Below are 21,048 nucleotides of genomic sequence, written 5' to 3'. Positions count from 1 at the left end.
ACAAACGAATAACCCGATTGGCCGAACGACTCCTAAAACAGGGGAGTAATAGCCAAGAAAGTAAAAGCCAATGTTTTGGCGAAGTTCGTGTAGAGGATGTTTAGAAATAGACTCTCGTCGTCTTTGCAATGCATTTTAAACCGCGGTTCAGCTAGCCAACGTCTATAGGCCGTTCTGTTGTTAAACGTCGTTTAACGTAAACTCTCTCTCTGCAATCGGCTGCAAGTGTTCGGGAACGGAACCGCTTTGTCACTGGTTGGCTTCAACGCCAAGTTATCCCCGAGTGCAACGAGCGCCATCTCGTAAAATTACGGAGGCGCCAAAGTCGGATAAGCGCTTTTGATTGCACCAAGAGCTCTGAAAATTTCAATGCCGTAGACAAGCGAATAGGATGTTTCACTATTACAGTATAAATACCAGTTTCAATGAAAGTCTAAATGCAATGGTTTTAAGTAAAAACAATAAATAATAATTATTTAAGCCAAAACATAAACTTTAAATCGTGTCTATTGGTGATGTTCAAGAATAGTTATTCGTAATTGCTCTAAAACAAATCATAATTTTTGTTATATTATAATTTTTTGATAATTCTTTTATGAAATAATTCTGCAAATAAGCACATTAAAGCTAGAAGTAATCCAATAGAAATCAATATCATTGGACTAATGATGTCAGTCAATTGTAATGCTTGGAATTCGGAATACTTCAGTAACTTTATTGTTTCTGAATAATCTTTTTTCTCTACAATTCCAGCTTCAAATAAACGTATTACACTATAAAAGAAATATATTTTAATTTATTTCGTAATAGAAAACGTCATACAGATAAATGCAAAGTTATCTTACGTCTTACTTAATTCCCACTTGAACGGAAATCCCGTTCTTACAGCATAAGGCTGTATAAATTGAGTCATTGCATCCGCAGAAACTATATATGCTTGTGGGTTAGTTGTGATCATTTTTCTTATTCCATACTCACTATATATCAAAGCGAAACGTTCTTTCTTAACTCTTTCTTTTGCTGTTGAGAAAGACAAGAAATTGTTGTAATGCGTGATGTCATCTTTGAATACTTTATCCCTTATACTTTTGGAATTCTGTGAATAATATATACAAAAGAATGTATTAAAAATAATGCAAACATAATTGCAAAACTTGTTATACGATCTGACAATAATTAAAGTTTTCACATAAATATAATATATATATATTTATAATATACAGGCTATATGTGAGATCCGCGGATTAAGGTATTAATTACTATAAATTATTATAACAAAACATTCTATTTCTTTGATAAAATCTTATCAAAAAGGATGTACATTTTTCGTTTTTTGAGAAGGGGAAGGAACCAACTTCCTTTTGTTACTGACTAAAAGTCAGTAACACTGTCTAAGAGTCAGTTACCCAGCCGTCCCTATAAAAAGGAATAAATTTCCCGCCTTTTCGCGCAGTTCATCGGAGGTTCAACGAGACCCGAACTGGCCACTTAAGCGCAGTTCTTAGAAAACAGAAATTGCCATAATAACTAGGCAGTCATCTAAGGGCGTCGCCAAGGGGGGCAGGATGGGGCAGCTGCCCTCCCCTAGCAATTCGAAAAAAAAATATTTAAATGCTAAGTTTTAATTAAAATAATCTTCTTAGGCTTCTTGTAAGTTAAAAAAATGTTTAAATTAAGATATTTCTGTACCGGTACATAGTAAATGATTAAAACTTTATGAATCGTTTTTATTTTACCTACATACAATTCATATCCTCTATCAATTTACATCATCTTGCCCCCCGGCCCATTGGCTGGAGTCGTCCTTGCAGTTTTCCATAGTCTTGAAGGCGTTATATAGAAGACGTAAACCATAATGTATACTGAGCGCATAGAACAGGGCTTCTTAAACTATGGGTCGCGACCTCATTTGGGGTCGATTAGCGAAATCTTGGGGTCGCGAGATTTTAATGCACAATATTGAAAATAGTTTTTGTAACTATAATAAATACAATTTTTAATTTTATATTTCTGTATGTTTTTAAACATATATTTTTTTTGTATGTTTTTAAACAAATTCTAAAACTATATTTTTTCAAATGTATGTATATTGTTACCTAATCAATAAATCATCACAAAATGTTTATATATCTTTATTTTATATTTTTGGGGGTCGCGAAAAAAGTCACAATCATAAATGGGTTCGTGAATAAAAAAAGTTTAAGAAGCCCTGGCATAGAAGATTGATTCTCACTTTCCGCATCTTTCAGAATACTTATCAACACGTTAATATTATTACATATAAGTATTATTACAATATATATATATATATGTCGCAACCAGATTGTTAATTTAACCGCTCTGCAAGGAGCCTAGCCGTTTGATTAAACGGTGCCGTTTTGTAATAAGGCTAACTAACGTTCGCCCACTTTACGAAGAGGCTAAACTAAATCCCGTCGGGATTAGCATCTTCTAGAAGAAGTTTTTGAACTAAATTCTTTCTTGATAAATCCTTTTTTGCAACCTTTACGTAGACGGTATGCGTGTGTAACCACTTAGAGGTTAGGGCTAGAGAATGATCTAAATAAGGAAATAATCAATTCTGGCCGCTCTATACTTACCTTAATATGAGTCCATATAACAGATTTTCCAATAGTTCCACAAGAATATTCACCATTTTTCACAGAAATTGCGAGTTCGTCGAAATTTTTTGGAACAGGCTCGGTTAAAGGATAAGACATGAAAGACATTAAACTTCCACTGTAACTACTCATTAACACTACAACTGAAAGCAACCATATTAACAAGAGCAATCTGCACTTGAATTTCTTCGCATTGTTGAGATTTATTCCTAAATATAAGTATCATTTATCAATATGTCTTTATTAATATTAATTAATATATACTTGTGTTACAACGAGCAAAAGACGGTTTACCTTGGTAAACAAAAGTGCAAAATAAATTCCAGAACACACGGCTTCGTGGCCAGAATATTCCCACTTCGTCAGCAATGAAATCACTTTCGACTATTTTATGCAATATTAATCCAAATATGAATACCGTAGAGAGAATCGCAATCCACATCTACAAAAAGAATAGTTTTGTCAAAATTAATCAATATAAATATTCATTTTTAAGTGTAGAGTTGCCAACTTTCAGTGTTTTGAATTCCGGACAAATTTGTTTTACGGTTTCCATCCCGTAAACACTAATAGCAATTATAGTGTCTTGTCGTAAATTCGATAAAGTCCATAATTAGACAGCTAGATGTTAAGATACGAGACTCGACATATCTAGGACGTTTCTCGAACCGCCGGCTTCCATCCTGGATCACCCAGAGCCGTAGCTCAGGCTATAACCACTTACTTCCTCTTTTTTCCTGAATCGTGTGTGAAAAAACATTATTTTGGTATGCAAGAGAAAACCACTTCATACAAATCAAGTTGGAAACATTTTATTTTCCTATCATATATAACAGAGGGAAAGTATGAGGATCATACAAAAATGACCTCCTCTTACTGATTTTTACATTTTTGTTTTAGGGCACGTTGAAACGTGAACAAATGCAAAAACATTCGGGGGATTTTTTAATAAGTAAGGATGTTACTGTATGCAGAAGCAAGATTTTGTTCACCCTATTTAACGCTTAATAATTCCTGTGATTTTGTCGAAAATTGCTGAAATTTTGCAGGGAGATTTCTCTATAGAGGTATTGATGTTGTTAAGTTTTGGTTGTTAAAAGTCCACGCAGTGGGGAAAGAAAAGGGTTTTGTTTATCGCACCTCGAATACTGTCGGACAATTTTACTGGTTATTAGTGTGAGGACCAGGTTTAACCCGGCCCAAATTTTTTTTTTTATTGTTGTTCAAATCCCCTCGTGAGAAATTGTAGAAAAGGTCGAAATTCAAAGGATGTGCAGCCTTCCGCCGTCGAAAAGCACTTCCTTTCTCTCCGGATCCAAACTCTTAGTCACGGAGATCGAATCATCAGCGATTCACCAACTATCGCGATTGGTGATCGAAGATAACGTGACCTGTAGTATATAAGGGGGGAAAAGGCTGATAACGGGGTCGCTGAAGGTCCGAAGAAGACTCACGTCCCGTCTGATCCGAGTCGAGAATCGAGGGCCGAAACCCGAGGACTCCGAAGCCCGCCGACGACGAGCCGTCACGACCGATCCTCCTGCCAACCTCCACGACCAGAGAACGACTGATCCTCCTGCCATCCATACGATTATTCCTATGATTACAGCCGATACATCCTAGAAAGAGGTATGACCCCAAAATTTGTAAACTCTCTCTCTCCCCCGCGGTTAGGAACCGGACGCGTCAGCGTAGATCTATTTTCTGTATTTTGTTTATCTGTCTAAATAAATCGTTATTTGTTTTCATCATGGTTCCGTTATTTCGAATATCGCCTTAAACTTATCGACGAACCCACACTTCCTCCACTCGACCTGACAAATAATTACCCAATCCCGACAAGTCGGGATATCATAAAATTTAGCCATCCGTGACAGTGGGGTGGGTCTTGCCGACCTGTTCGCCGAAAAAAAGGAGGTACGACTCCGTCCTACCTCTCGGCGTTCCCACATTAGCATTTACGATTTTTTATAAATCACTTTTATATCTTCAAAATTAAGCGATTTGTCATTTTATATTAATTAAAACAAATTAAAAGTTTTTGTCATAAAACATCGTAACAGATGACTCGCTGATTTTCTTTCCCTGCGCGATCCCCAACGTTTAACTCATAATCTATCTTGTATTTTTATACGTCTTCATCTGTAACTTACTTTTTATTTTATATGTGATTTTATTTTTCGCGCATTTGTTTTTTAAATGTGTATTTATGCTTTTCTTATTGTTGTAAAGTGTCTTTTTTATTATTGTTTTATTTTAATTGGGGGAGGAGATCAACTGTCGTAGTGACACTTTTTATTGAATGTGTGAAATAAATAAATAACTAAATAATTAAGAATATAATTAAAGACGTCAACTTTTCATATTCAATTATACAAAAGCTAAAACAGAAAGACATTACTGGTACTTTATCTTAATCTCATTAAGTACTAGTAGAGGAGATTAGTTCAAATTAAGAGAAGGACACAGAGGCATATTAACCAGAAAGACATTAGTTTTCGTTCATTTTTTAGTACATTTCCGATCAGATTTCGTTTTCTGAAAAATATTTTAAAACAACAAATGAAATTCCGATCAGTTGGCAACTCTACCTAAATGGTAATAACATACTTTCAAACCGAAAGGTTTCATTATGGACATCCAATTCGGAATTCTTTCTGGACCCTTGATGACAAATAGAATTGGCTGGAACATCAAAGGGGAAGTAAATTCCATTGCAGCAAAATTGTTAGCGTTAAGAAGTAAAGCAATGAAGGACATATCAGCTTCCTAAATTTAAAATACAAAATCGTTTAATTGTATTCTATTGATGATATAAGATAATGCAATAGAAATACAATAGACCTGGCTGAAATCTTACTCCTTAGCCGTAGACTGATCTGTAAAGTTCTGTTAAATATAGAGGGTATTTAAGCTTGCTCGTAGATGTCACCAGTCAGCTTGGACATAGAACTACACCTGGTAACATCTTTCAGCAAGTTTATATATTATTTATAGTATAAGTTTGTGTTTTAGACAAACTATATGATGTATTCTTACAAAGTTTTTAAATATTTCTATTAAATGATGTGATCACAACGTCGCTTGCCAATTAGAATCGCCTAGAACAGCGATTAACTATTCACTGTTGTTATTTTTTCGGGAGCCTTAACGACAAGATAAATCTCGTTGACTCCTGAAATACGAGTGAAGCTTCCTTTATTGTGGGCAAGTTGTGTTAATAACGAAATAATACGGAACAAGCAAAACGAAGTAATTGTAATTTCAAAAATGCATCCGGGTAAAATAAAGTTGTTGATTGGCTAATATTTTTGGAATCTGTGGATGTGAATGTTCTTACAAGTCAGAGAACATCGCTGTTTGAATAGCAATAGAAGCAAAAAGAACAATTATACATTTAATTATATTTGATAATATAATAAAATATTTTGACTGTGTTAAATTTAATATTAATATATACGATACATTATATGAAATTAAAATTTCAAAGTGACACTTGTAGCACAGCCTTTGCATATAGATACTCAGTCTATACAATGAGGATGAATATGCACGTAGTTTTATTTTCTTTCTAGTCATTTTGTATGTTATAGTGTCATGCTTCGTATGCACGAAAATACGATAATAATTATCTCATACTGTTGTTTTTACATAAAATAATATTTCTGTTTATAATAACGCTTGTTAGAAAGGTAAAGAAGCGAATTTTAAGAAAAAATTTTACGAGATCCTATTTCCGACTTCGTTCTCGTGTGAAGTGATATATATTTTTTTCAATGCGACTCACTCAAGAATGTGTTGTTTCAAATGGATTGCATAACGAGGCAAAAGCACGTGGTGCAATCGATACGTGCAAAACTCACAGACATTAAATTACAGATCGAACTTCACCAAAAGTAATTTATTTTCCTAACAAGTATTTTTCGACAGTAAAATCTGTAAATAAACGTCCGCGCGATTTCTAAGTACGTACTGTACCTAATGCACGACGTGCTTCTGTTGCAGATGCACGGCGATGACAACATTACGTGATAGCCATGGCCGTAATTGTTTCTAATTCAAAAAGCGTTTATAGCATGATAGAAGCTAGCTAATGTATGTTAATGTCGTGCCAACTTATGCCATGTCACATATTTACATGTATGCATGTGTATAATCTTAATTTTACCTACCTTGTTTACCATTTTTGCCAGTAATCCTGTCCACGAACCGTTTTCACTTCGACGTCCAAAATCTTCAGGGATTGGTTTAACAATAGAATAACTATGTAAATGAAATTAATTAAATTTACTCCGTGTTTACTCATTTAACTAATGCTTTGTAAATTTACTATCATTATGATATTTACCGAAACTTTAATTTTTGTTGAACGGCTTTAAACACGTGAAAGTAAAATCCACCCGTGATTTTTGTTTCCGTTTCGTCCAATCTCATATAATCCGGATTCTGTAATGTGTATCTCACGTTATAAAATCAATGAAATCAATTATTAGAATAACAATATTCTTACCTGTAAACCAGCAATTTTCCAGACATATGAATTATTCTTTGCTCCTGTAAAGTACTTTATAAGGATTTGAAATATTTTAAAGAATGATGATATTATTTAAATTATTTAAAATAACAATATAATGGAAAGAATGTCGATTTTCGATACTTCAAAGATTAATATTAATAGTCTATGAATCAGTGTGAAGAATACATTAATGTCTCGTATAGGCTGTATACTTTATAGCTTGAACACTTGTAGCTTAACATATAGTTTAACATTTGTAGCTTGAAATAGAGCAATAAAAGTAAAAAAAAGCTGTATTTTTTTGTGAAAAACGAATTAATCCATTATAGGTTGTTTCTTAGAGTAAAATTTGTTTCAGTTTTCGAACAAATTTTAAGAACGAAATATGTTCGGCAACAAGAATTGACTGTAGGCTTAATTGTTTTTTTTTTTTTTTTTTTGAAATTTCATTTTTCTGATTTGTAAAAAATGCAAATTCTGTATCTATTTATTTCCAAATATGTTTGTGATATCGCATGACGAAAAAAAAGCAAGTGTGAGAATTTGGAGCTGAGGTATTACTTTTAACAAATTTAATTTATTTGATAGAAATTTTAACTGTTTTACAAAATAATACGAAGTTGAAACTGACACAGTTCCTCCAAATGCGATAGTTAATGTGGGATTCCTCACTATTAGCAAGATGCGTTGAAGCGTAGAGGGCTTATTTCAAACAATTCGAATGGAAAAAATTTTCATGTAAAAGGTGATAGATTACCATTAAACAACGCTCTCTCTCCTGCTCCCAGCTTTATACTCACAGTCAGTAATCTTAAATAACGGCCTTCTTTGCTCCTACGTTGCTTCTTTGCTTCTTGAAGTAATTAGATAAGATACAAGATCCGCCCAGTGAGGCGGATTATTCCCGAGCCATCGTTCTCACACAAGTTTCCAGCTATATCGGAATATTTGCGATTAAAACCTGTATAAGGTTTCTCGGGTAGTCGTGTTGTCAGTAATCAATAAACAAAGTTAGTGCAGTGCAAAATTATCGGATTCCGAGAAATTAAAATAAATTAATTCATTTCACTCGATTGTTCTTCTGCAATAAAGAAATTTTCAAACATACATACAACGTGCAAATTAAAAGTACGAGTTTTATAAATTTTGTTGAGGCACGCCGCCAATATCTTTGAAATATTGTCACCATGCATTCTGACAATTAACAGAGAGTTGTTGTAATGTCTTAGAATAACAAACACTTCGTGAGACGATTATACGTTATGAGGAAACGAGACGAAAAGCATGAAAAGCAGCTCAGATTTCACGGAAGCAATTTGATTGCACCAAGATCAAGATCAACACGTTATGTCCTCCTATTCATTGCAATACCAAACACTGTGTTAATAGAGAGTTTTGGAACTAATTGTTTTACTTGTCTTTGTTCCTATGTTCTGAAATTTCACTATACAACCCCATTGCATTTGGACTGTAAATTATCTCTGAAGACGCCAAGGAAAGGTTTACAGATTATTTGTTCTTTATGCTAAATTTTGAAATGATTCCATTAATCTTGGTAGTAAGAAACGTGAACATTTTACGTATTGTTGCGAAATTACAATCACGCAGTAGAAAATAAATCTGAACTTCACTAATATCTAAAATTAATTAAATACTTAAAATAGCAGATATAACAATATCTCACCATGTTTTTCAGCAGACAAGAAAGACATTCTTACAATTATCAAGTGCAAGATAGTTGTAAAACGTACGTTCATTATCTCGGTTAGAGCAGCCTTACAGTCTAAAGAACGTTAGACTAGAATCTGCAGCAGATGAATATAAACGAGGGCAAGTCTATTATGTTAACGTCACGAAAATAAGTAATTACAGGGAAATCGATGAGAAGTTTAATAACGTTTTCATCCTGCGTCAAATCAATACTACTTTACAATTAATTGAAAAAAAATCAAACTTTACTAGAAAACTCATTTCATTGTAATTTTAGACTTCATTATTTTTATATTGCGGAAATTTAATCCCCGTTCTGCACTTTTATATACAAATCATGAACGTAAAACATATTTGTATTTATCTAACGACACAGCTTTTCATTTTTCGTGGGCTGATTTAATGAGAGAAGACAAAGAAACACTCGCCGGTGCGTTAATTACACATTTCTTTTACTGCTGCTATAAAGTGTATATAATATAATAATCATTATTCAAACTATTTATAAGGAAATACACTTTGGAATAATTAGTAAGGAAAGAAATATGTGTATCGCACCGCCAAGTGTGCATTTAAAAACCAAAATATTGTTTTATTAAAAATGACATTGGCACCAATACTAAAACTGTATCTTGTGAAAATTCTCGATACATTATTATGGAATTTTACTTCGGAACGATTACTTGACGTTTCCGATACTGTGAATTTCTACAGCGAAATCATTACGAATGTAAAACGTAGTCTTTGAATGACGGTTTCTTACTTAATGTGTTTCGTTTGCATTTGAAATAAAACGGTAATAATTTGAAAACCACTGATCTACGCGAAATTGATAACAGTTTCTGTACCTGTAATGATTACAGGTATGCTTTTGGAAATATCACTGGATTTTTATTTCGTGTGTATTGTATAGCGTTATAATTATTTCCCTCATCTACGATGTATTTATCCGTGGAAAACCAAAAGCGTCGCATATGGATTTCCACTGTGTAGAAATAAATAGACAGATAAATTTAAAAATAACTGTTTGAATATATTTCAAATTATCATTCGAAGGAAGTAACAAGGTTTAGTCTTTCCAATAACATCTTTAAATGGTATCCGTGAAAATCGCTATAATGTGGACGAATTAAATATTTTCTACAAACGAGAACGCATTTATTTACGATAGTATCGAATTTTATCGGGTTTGACACCAAATCCTTAGCAGACATCAAAAGCAATTACAAATACATTGACACTCGACTCTGTTGCTGTACTCTTGTAAAGTTCCCAGATCTTAAGGAAATCTAAAATAACTCACTTTCTTGTTTAATAACTTTGTTTTATGATATGATAGCTGTTATTACAAGTTGCAACAGCACATGATGCTCCTGGCATACAAAGTGCACAGGAAAGTCCCTTTAACCAGAAAATTCTTGCGAACGGAGAGAGATACAGCTATGCAAGTGAATTAACGGTATAGTAAAGCGACTATGCCCGACCTAATGCAAACGACAGCAGCGCCCCTAGTGGCGAAATTTGAATGATAGACAGTGCAAATCGAAAACGAAAACAGATAGAGCCATAGGTATGAAGAAATACGCACAATTTATTGCATAAAATACGTACTTATGTCAAAACAGTTTGATAACATCACACAAAAAACAATGGAAAGGCAAACTGTCACACAGTGATAACAAGTTTTCGAATATACTCGACATTAACTTGTCCTATAGTGTATGATGAATTTCGTATCGCTTTAACCCTTTTCCTTCGACATCTCGTTTACGTTTATTTTGCGATCCCTCCTAAGGCAATATAGGTCAGTCAGGCGATATTATTTTAAAAATTCACCAAAAATCAAATTATTATTATATCTATATGAAAAAAATCACTTACATTTATTAATATCTTTAGTTTTAAATACGATATTTTTCAATACATTTTATTAGAAAAATTTATAAGAAAAAAAAATAATAAATATCAGAACTGACACATAAACTTGATAATTTGTAACATTTTGTGAAAATTAACATTGTCTAGTTTACGTAGTTGTTTGCTGGCACCGAGGCAGAATATTGTTTTGTACAATTCCATATAACAGTTATGCATGTATTCGTTGTGAAATTATCGTATTATATCAAACATTATTCGTACATCAAACATGTATTCGTATTCGTTGTGAAATTATCGCGCATTATATCAAACATTTGTTTGAAATAAAAATTTTATACTGCTATCAACTAATATAATGAATTATTATACTTTATTCACTTTGTATCGAACGAGATTATATCTGTTGTTAATAAATTTTACAAAAATCGATATTTACCAAAGTAACGATGAATCGGTACCCTGGAAGTTTTGCTTGAAAAAGCCAGGGTACCGATCGATCGGTGCCTTCGGGGACAAAGGGTTAATTAATGTTAATAACACAGATGTGTGACCAATATTTTCAATAAATATCGTATTAAATAATACAAATGTTTTAATCCCAATCACCACTTTATTTATTTCTCCCAAACATATTTATATAGCTAAAATTAGTTTTATCTAAAATCAAAACATGTACAGCAGTAAATTCTAGTTTTAACTAGACAAAACGGGTTTTAACAATGACATCCAGTAAAAACTAGTTTCAACTAGTTAAAACGCGTTTTAACTAAAAACGGGTTTTTACTGTAACATATATAAGTAAAACCGATAGAAACAGTTGAGTCCAAAAGCAATTCCGACAGAACATAATGATTCCGTACCACCGAGTAGACCAGGAAACGGCAACCATTTTCTACGTAAGGGCCACATTTAAAACTTTTAAACTGAGGCGAACCACATAAAAGAAAACAATGAAAAACCAAAACTTGAATGAAAACAACGAAAGACTAAAACTCGCTTTAATAGCACTGAAGAGGGCTGTGAATTTACAACAGCCCCTCTTCAGTGCTATTAAAGCGAGTTTTAGTTTTAATAACTTGGAGTAGCTGTGAAAAAATCAACCAACACGGATTAAAGTGATTTTACATACAATTAACTTATGCTGTTTTTACCTTTACTGCCAGGGCTTATTTTTACGTTATACAAATCTAAAATAATTTCTTTTAGTTATTTTTGCACTGAACAAAATTTCCGTATCGCAACTAGGGATTGCAATCCAGCAGTGTTTTGAATCCAGCTGGAGTTTTGCTGGATTGAAATCATTCCAGCTGGATCCAGCGCGGATCCAGCGAGGATGTATTTTTGGTGCAATAAAATGTTATCTATCTATCTATCTATCTATCTATCCTGCAATTTATGTTTTTTTAATGAAATAAAACATTTAAAAAAATACTTTAAAAGCTTTTATTATTTAGACTGGTCACTATAAATCAGTAAAACTTCTTACACACTTAGGTAGTAAAATTAACTTTGGTTCGGTTTAACATTTGAGATAGAAATAATTAACTTTAAATGTTTAGTTAAAGATTACATTATAATTATAATCTAAGTTAAATAATAGCAAAGGTAATTTTACTGATTAATTTATATTAATATATTATAATAATGTAAGGACGGATAATCAGCGGCGAAGTGGCTATCAGTCTTACCAGTTTTCATATATAGGCTCTACATATTAGTCTGTAGTTATTTACAGGTATATAAAACTATGTACTGAAGTAGAATAAGTTAAATAAACTACACCTTTATCAATCCAGCAGAATTTAATAAAATAATAACGTTTTCAATCGTTTTTAACGATCTTCCTCGGTTACAAAAAAAATACAATATTAAATATAGAACATAAAATGTGTTCGGAATAAATATGAAAATTAACGGAAAACGCCCAAACGGACAAAATATAGATAAATAAACAAAATAAATAGCGGAAAAAATATATACAGGGTGTTTTTTTTTTAACTGACAGTACTCAGAAACATCTGTAGAGCAATCTAGCAGCCGGACTGTCGCCAAATTTGGGAGAGTGACTAAGGACGACATGGAAAAGAGATTCCGCGAAGAAAAAAGTAGTACCTAAATTCGCCGGTAGAGGAGGATTTGGCGCTGTTGTAGCGAAAAAGCTACCAGCACTTTACTGAAGAAAGGGTCATCAGTCGCTTTTTTCCACTTGCATGGCCGCCGCGCTCCTCGGATCTAACCTCATGTTACTTTTTTCTGTGGGGTTACTTAAAGTCCAAGGTCTATCTTGGTAGTGTCCCAAACTTGATGACTTTGAAGGACAACATTTCTCGAACTGTGTTGAACATTCCTGCGGACGGCCATGTTACGTTCGGCCATAGAGAACACGGTGTTCAGGATGCAATGAGTTGTCCAGCAGGACGGTGATCACATTGAAGAAGGGAGAAGGTTATTTGCTGATTAATTAAACTTTCGTTATTACACTGAAGCCTCTGTCTGATTATTCATTCGTGTGTTTGTTAATTGCAGCTGGATTTTATGCAGATTCTTAGCTGTTTTGCTACAACAGCGCCAAATCCACCCCTACCGAAAAATTTGGGTACTACTTTTTTCTTCGCGGAATCTCTTTCCCATGTCGTCCTTAGTCACTCTCCCAATTTTGGCGACAGTTCGGCTGTTAGATTGCTCTACAGATGTCTCTGAGTACCGTCAGTTTAAAAAAAACACTCTGTAGCCTATATAAGATCCAATGAAACCAGCATTGTCCGTTAATAACATTAATTAATGTAAAAGGATCTCCACATGGTAGACAATGAGTCCGCATCTCTATGGTTTATACAACCAGTTGTCATGTGCGCCTTGCAGATTTCCAATCTCTCAAGATGTTTGACCGTTTGCCTATTCGTCGTCGTTTTTATAATTGTCGCTTGATCCCATTAGACGTTAACATTCTTCTGTCTTGTGTATGATGCCAGCGCAGTGTTGTCAAGGTTCTTACTAATTGTATATTTGTGCTCTTGGGCCTTTGTTTTAAACTGCGCATCGTTGCACCCACATAAACAAGCTTGGAATTGAAACGTTGGTTGTGTAAAGGCACCGAATATATACTCGTTGTTGAATTCCGATCCTTTTTCTTTTTATCGTTTCTTAAAAGTTTGAAAACAGTGGGATTACGTCGGCATACAATACGAAAATTATCAGACCTGGCAGTACATCTATGTATCTCGTTTAAAAAAAATGGGATGTAATTAAGCACTATTCTTTTTATATTTATTCGAAACACATTTTATGTTCTATAGTTAATGTATTTTTTTGTAACTGAGGAAGATCGTTAAAAGCGATTGAATACGTTATTATTTTATTAAATTTTGCTGGATTGATTAAGGTATAGTTTATTTATAAGTAATTTAATTATTAGTGTTAGTAAAGTAGTGAGTAAGTAATTAGTAGCAGTCTAGTAGTTAGCAAAGCGGCAACGCGACGACGTAGACTTTTTCGCAATTATTTAACAAGTTAATTGAGTATTTGCGGATCCGCAGCGCTGGATCCAGCAGGCCGAAGAATGCGCTGGATCCAGCTGGATTGCTGGATGAGGTATCCAGCAATTGCAATCCCTAATCGCAACGGAATCACCACATCGTTTACACGTTCTTTTTGAAAGAATTAATCTACTGTGCTGCAGACACTTGAACTAGTGCATATTATTATTTATTGCAACACCAAAAACTGACGTAACATGTAAAATGTTTATATAATGAGCGGAACTATAAGGTATAAAATGCATATAATTTTACTTTAGAAGGGCACATAGTATATACATTATATAGAAAATAGCAAAAACTGTCACGACTAGCATCGCCCTCCCCTAATTGTTTCTGCAGTTGCCACCCGTATGTTTTGAAATGTCACCATACAAAATTCCATTGCCTTTGGACTGCAAATTATTTCGAAGATAGCAAAGGATAAGGGTAGTTAAGTTAAGATTACTGAATACAAACATTAATCTTAAGTTCACTAATATGTAAAAATAATTAAACCTTTAAAGTAACAAATATAGAAATATCTTACCATGTTCTTCGGCAGACAAGAAAGACATTGTTACAATTATCAAATACAATTGCAGGATAATTTTAAAATAGATTTTCATTATCATGGTTATAGCCAACTTAGTCGAAAGAATGTCAGACTTCGATCTACAACACATTAATATAAAGGACGACAAACATAATATTTAGCGCCAAAAAGAAAGGTAAAATCGATATGGAATTTAATTTCGTTTGGGTTCTGCGATAAATCAATATTTAATTAATTTCTAAGAAAAAAGAAGAATTGAATTGAAAATAAAATGTTTACAACTCCTTTCACTTTATTCTTTCTCAGACTTTGAATTATATTTGTGTTGCGGAAATTCAACAATATATAACGCGTAATTTGCCAAATTTTCCATTCTTACGATGGCAAAATTGTTGATGAAACTTACGAAACGGCAAACGTCCTGAAAATTACAATATTCCTTCCTGCACTATGCATTAAGTAAAGTGTGGAACTGTTCCTGTTCAAACTTTAAAAATTTTAACGATTGTCAAAAAGAAATTGGCAAAATGAAACACCTGAACAAACAAATATGTTGTTCGACGTAGACTAGATGCTCCTTGTGCTGTATTACGGGCAAAAGTCCCAAACTTCACAAACAGTTCCTGCCTACCGAGAAGATTAATCTGCCGAACAACGGTTGTGGGTTCGCGCCTTGTCTATGCACTGGCCACGTGGAGTTTTCCGAGTTTTTTTCACGTTTGTAACACCTAACTGGGGACCAGTTACTCATAAAAGACTTCTGGAAGAAACATTCCCATTTTCCCATTCGCGTCGCCGTAAATAAATGAAATCAAACCAAACCGAACTGTCCTGTATCCCGAGTTCGGCCTTGAATTATATCCTGGAGACAACTGAAGAACAAACCAGAAAGCGAGTATAGGAGCAAGGACCATTACGGATGTCTGCAACGAGAGACGAACACTTTAAACATACCTGAAACGTAGCAAAAACTTCCATGGATATCTATGTATGTGTATTTCTGTGTGTATTGGCATTTATTTCGCTTAATATCTAAGGATGGGGTAAAGGTCAAGAAACGAAATTCAGCACGGCAGCTTATATATAAAAGGCATATATACTATATATTATAAAACTTTAATTAACTTAATAGCATTTACAATTTTTTATGAAACTTTTCCCTACTTTCAAAATTAAGCTATTTGCCATCTTAAATTAATCAAAAGAAATAAAAAGTTTTCAATCATAACATTGCGTGTATAACGTCATTTCTTACGATGTTTTAAATGTCGAGAAAGTTGAGCAACTCATTGTCGGACATTTCTACAAATATTTTAAAAGATTATGTAAACAGGATTTTTGTTTTCCATTACCAAATACTTGACCAACGATTCACTGACTAGTTCCAAAGTCAATTTTCTTGGTGACACATTTTAAAATATCAAAAAATAGATCAAGAATATATCGTCAACAATCACCAAAATTTACTTCTGCGCTTACTTGAAGAAATGTGTCATGCTTTAGAACAGCGTTTCTGAAAGTGGGTGATAACGCTCCCTTGTGGGCGGTGAGTAAATCTAGGGAGGCGCTGGAGGCAGAGTACTGAACGGAGACCAAAGGCAAAAGTTGAGATCACTGACAGCCGTTCCCTTTCCTCTATTAAACTGATAAGAGGAAACATTGCGTTTAATGGTTTCCAGATGTTGAGAACAATGTACGGTAAGGGCACAAAGTGTGAGATTCATAAAAAAGTTTTTCTAAGAATATTTCCAATCCCTTCTCACACAAGAGAAAATGGGTTGGGTATAATTATTATGCCTTTTTGTCCTTTCTAACTCTATTTAAAATTTATTTTGTATTTGTATACTTTTAATATATAAAAAGTACTAGTATACAAAATAAATTTTAAATGGGTTGGGTATAACTTTATGGAACAAAGTGGATCGAAAAAGTTTGGGAATCACTGCTTTAGATAAACTGAAGGAAAAAGTGGAAACGCTTAAATAAACAAACTGTATTCTTGTAATGTAAAAGTAAAAAACTTCAAAATAATTTCAGTTTCATATTATTTCAAATTATCGTGTACCCGAATATCAAGCCACTCACTTCGAGAAAATAATTAATTTAAAACCATTAAACATAATTTCAAAAAATTAATTCCAGTATTAACAATAAAGCTTTGGTTAAAGTAGTATTTGAAACTGTCTTGTTTAAATATACTTAACAAATTAATTTCATTTTGTAATCAGTACGTGTCATAACACTACTATTCATGTGAATATAGGGGAAAAAACATATATTCTTATATTAACAAATGACTCCAAATTTCTTTTTCAATTTTGCATCTGAAAACTAAATAAATTTATTTTCGTACTATATTATACAAGTAGTAGTGGTTTGGGCCATACTGATCACAAATTTGAATTAAATTAATTTTCTAATTACAATAAGGCAAAGTTTCTGTATTAATTATTAAATGTTTTAATATCTGAGAAAATTAAAACATGACAATTGTATGAAATAATATAACACCAAAACAAAATTATTTTTGAAATTCTTTTATTTTATTTAAGCTTTTTCAGTTTTTTCATTCACTTTATCTAAAACATGACACATTTCTGCAAGTAAGTGGAGTAATAAATTTTGGTGATTGTTGACAATATATATTTTCTGATATTTTAAAATGTAACACCAAGAAATTCATTTTGGAAGTCGTCAATAAATTGCTGGTCAAGTATTTGGTAACGAGAAACATAATTCCAGTTTAGATAATCTTTTAATACGCGTAAAGTCATAGTTTTTAATCGTTGGTATTTTAAAATTTTTTTTATATTAAACTTATGTATGTATCGCCTAATAAAATTATCCGAAAGAATTTGAAATTCAGCGACTTTATTCCAATCAAGATATTGTGAAAAGTTGGTTAAGAATGATTCGTCTAACACCTGATACTCGCAAATTAAATCCCATTTTTGCATATTTAATATGTTTTTCAATAAATGAAGTAGAGAATATATAGTTTTTCCATAGGATTTCCCAATTTAACTTATCAGCAAATTCAGAAATGAATGTGAGAGATAAATCGTTTCGTTGACTGATGATATCCCAGTCAATATAATTTCTTAAATGCCGAATATTATTTTCTTCTAATGGTGAAAATGAAGAATCCCCCCAATCAATTAGCAGTTGAGTATTGTCTATAAAGAAACAAAATTGTTTTTTGTTAGGAAATATTTATTTAATTAATTACATAATACGATACATTATTCATATCAATAACATTTTATTATATGGATATCACAATAGAATACATTATTATTCAAATTGAAACATATGTAAATGGATAACATTATTTAAATTGAGTACATATATTAGTAGATACAAAATTATTTATTACATTTCATACTGTCACATCTTGTAAAATATTTGTCATATATTGGTAATGTTATTTTATCATTTATTACAAAAAATTTACATTCATATGTTTTATTCTTAGACAGTTTTAATGATGCTGCTTTAAATACAGATAAGTTTTATTACAAACACTACGTATTACATATCTGTATTTAAAGATCTTCGTGCTCATCGTATATTTCATCACACTTGCAATATGGCAGCTGGTGATTCTTTGTTTTGTTTTGTTTTGTTTATGGAGGGTCGTTTTAATCTTACCCATCGTCGGTTTCTGAAGATCCACAATTTGGGCTGCTGGACTGTCTTGACACATCAGGTACAGATAGCCCTGGGTTTTTCAACAGCCAAAAATCGATTTCAAAGCGGTAGACTGAAGTCTTAATTGCTCAAACATCCAGCCGTCACCTTGTTATACTAGGTGTTGAAAATAGCGAAAGTATGGGACCAGATAGAAATATCGAAGAAAATCAGGGAGGTACTAGGAAAAGACCCTAACTTTGTGCCAGATGTTGTAAATAGTTCGAAAACCTCCATACAGGACATTGAAAGAGGGGTAGTTGGTATGGCTCCTTTGGATAAAGAATTGTTTAGATGGAAGACTGTCATCAGTAACCGCCCAAAAGAAAAAAGCAACTAGTACTAAGAATAGAGACATGTGGCTTACGTTAAGAACGAATGACTTAGTGATGACCAAAGCAGACAAAACTAGGCATTTATTCTCATGAAGAGGCATACTTTTGACAAGGAATTACACGCTTACATCAAGAAGACCGAGTGTGACATTGTTGATGACAAGATTATCGGGTCTTTGGACAAGAGGTTAATATTTACAGATACAGATTGCTCTGAATTGCGAAACTTCAAATATGCCCAGTCTGTACTTACCATAATATAACTCCATATAGCGCTTCTTCTTGTAGTACCACAAGAATATTCACCATTTTTCACAGCAATGGCTAATTCGTCGAAAGTTTTTGAAACAGACTGGAATATTCGATACGACATGAGACATTAAAGTTCCACTATAACTGCTTATCAACACTACAACTGATAGCCACCATATCGACACGAGTAATCTGGATTTAAATCTTTTCACATTATCCAGGTTAAATCCCAAGTATAAGTATTAATTATTAATATTCCTTTCTGTAATTGAAAACAAAAGACGGCTAAAGTTTACCTAGGGAACCCCAATGGCCGCGCTTCCGGTAATCTCGACGGCAGGTGATGTTAGAAATTCGGTGTAGGTGGCGCAATTTTTAAATAACGCTATCGTATGCAAATTTTTTGTTTTTCGTGACGGCTCGACTGCTGCGAGTGGTTTTTTTCACCAGTTAAACATTTTTGAAGAAAAAATGCTACTTTCTGCTATTTTTAATAGTAAATAGGTAAGTTTTTATTCCGTCTACTTTTCGTGATGCAACGTGCCGGAATCGAGCCGAAATGGAAAGAACCGGAGTCCGTTCCAGCTGCTCCACAAAGCGACGAGTGTAAGAAGGGAAAAAAAGTAAGGCACATTCGTGTGGCGAAACTAAAAAACGTGTAAAAATATCAAGTAAAAAGAGAAACATCAGCGATAGGGATCGCAAATCAAGGAAAAGCGAGAAAAACGGAAAGAAAATGTATGACAGAGCGTCAAACACGTGAGTAACAGTTTATTTTGCAAGTTCAGCTAGCTATGAAATATAAAACAATCTTAAAACATTTATTTTTTATTAATGTAATTATTATTTTTTCAAAAAATTATACATACTAACTAATTTGCATAATTTTTTGAACGTAGTACGCGTGCGTAGTACAGCAAACAAAATGGCGACCGGAAGCGCGGCCATTGGGGTTCCCTAGGTAAACTTTAACCCAAAAGACTGTTTACCTTGGTAAACAAACAAACGTGCAAAACAAAATTCCAGAACACACGGCTTCGTGGCCAGAATATTCCCACTTCGGCAGTCATGAAATCACGTTCGACCACTTTATGCAATAAGATCAGGTTTGTTCGAACAAAAGTTCCTGACGCATGCGCAATGTCATTTTACAATAATAAACGTACAAGCAAAAAAAAAGGTCGACAGGCAGGTGGCGTTGTGCGTCACACGTCATACACTTTAGTGTGCGTTCTCGTAACATACCCTAACTGTGTACCAAATTTCAACTTTCAACTCCTAACCGTTTGGGCTCTGCGCTTATTATTATTATTATCAACTCGTCTCGATTATATATATAGATATATATAAGTAATAATTTATAAACAGTGTTAATTATAAGTATTGGCATTATTTTAAATAATGGGCGTTTATTTCTATTTCAGAGATCGTTTTAAGTTAACCACATTCGGTACTACAAACGGAGAAGCTATTCTTCCTCATCACATTTAGGAAAAAGTTGCGGATTTTATTAAACGCATTTCTGAATAATTACGTATTTTTTTTCTAATTTCTGAGTCTTTGCGTTCTGTAGGCATTAAGCTGGTCGAATCTACGCTAGACCTCCAGAGCCCGTCGTGATTCCGATCAGGCCCATAAATGAATCGGGTTAATGTGAGCCTAGATATACAAAATGGCGGGGATACTATAGATTACCACCTACGGAATATCGGGCCTTTGAGTATATATCTGAACTCAGGAGACCGAGACGAGCTCAACGATACCCTACTTTTGGACCGGAGACGAAAAATAATAAAGTTATCATACTTTTTTCCAGCGATAGCGCGATGATAGGGAGTCGCGTCGCTCTCTACGCTAAGTCGGCTTCGCTATCGCGATCGGGAGTCGCGTCGCTTGCCGTTAAAATTGCCTTTAGTAGACGTTTCCCCCTTTTTTTACTTTGTTCAAGAACTACCGTGAATCAATAACTAGTGAC

At 33.5% G+C, this 21,048-nt stretch overlaps 1 protein-coding gene across 1 annotated transcript; it reads right to left on the bottom strand.

The window, feature by feature from the left end:
- Positions 1-571: 571 nt before the first annotated feature.
- Positions 572-19,194, bottom strand: LOC136988519 (glutamate receptor ionotropic, delta-2-like). Its single transcript, XM_067286391.1, has 9 exons — positions 19,075-19,194; positions 7,132-7,185; positions 6,970-7,067; positions 6,794-6,884; positions 5,232-5,390; positions 2,916-3,063; positions 2,601-2,830; positions 846-1,096; positions 572-773 (listed from the first exon to the last, which is right to left on the bottom strand). The coding sequence occupies exons 1-9, from the start codon at positions 19,192-19,194 to the stop codon at positions 572-574; spliced, it is 1,353 nt and encodes a 450-aa protein (XP_067142492.1).
- Positions 19,195-21,048: the final 1,854 nt, after the last annotated feature.

Source organism: Centruroides vittatus, unplaced genomic scaffold (genome assembly GCF_030686945.1).
Source record: "Centruroides vittatus isolate TY-2023 unplaced genomic scaffold, ASM3068694v2 scaffold_3315, whole genome shotgun sequence".
Taxonomy (NCBI): domain Eukaryota; kingdom Metazoa; phylum Arthropoda; class Arachnida; order Scorpiones; family Buthidae; genus Centruroides; species Centruroides vittatus.
Note: the sequence above shows the minus strand (reverse complement) of the source record. Positions and strands in the feature narration are given on the sequence as shown.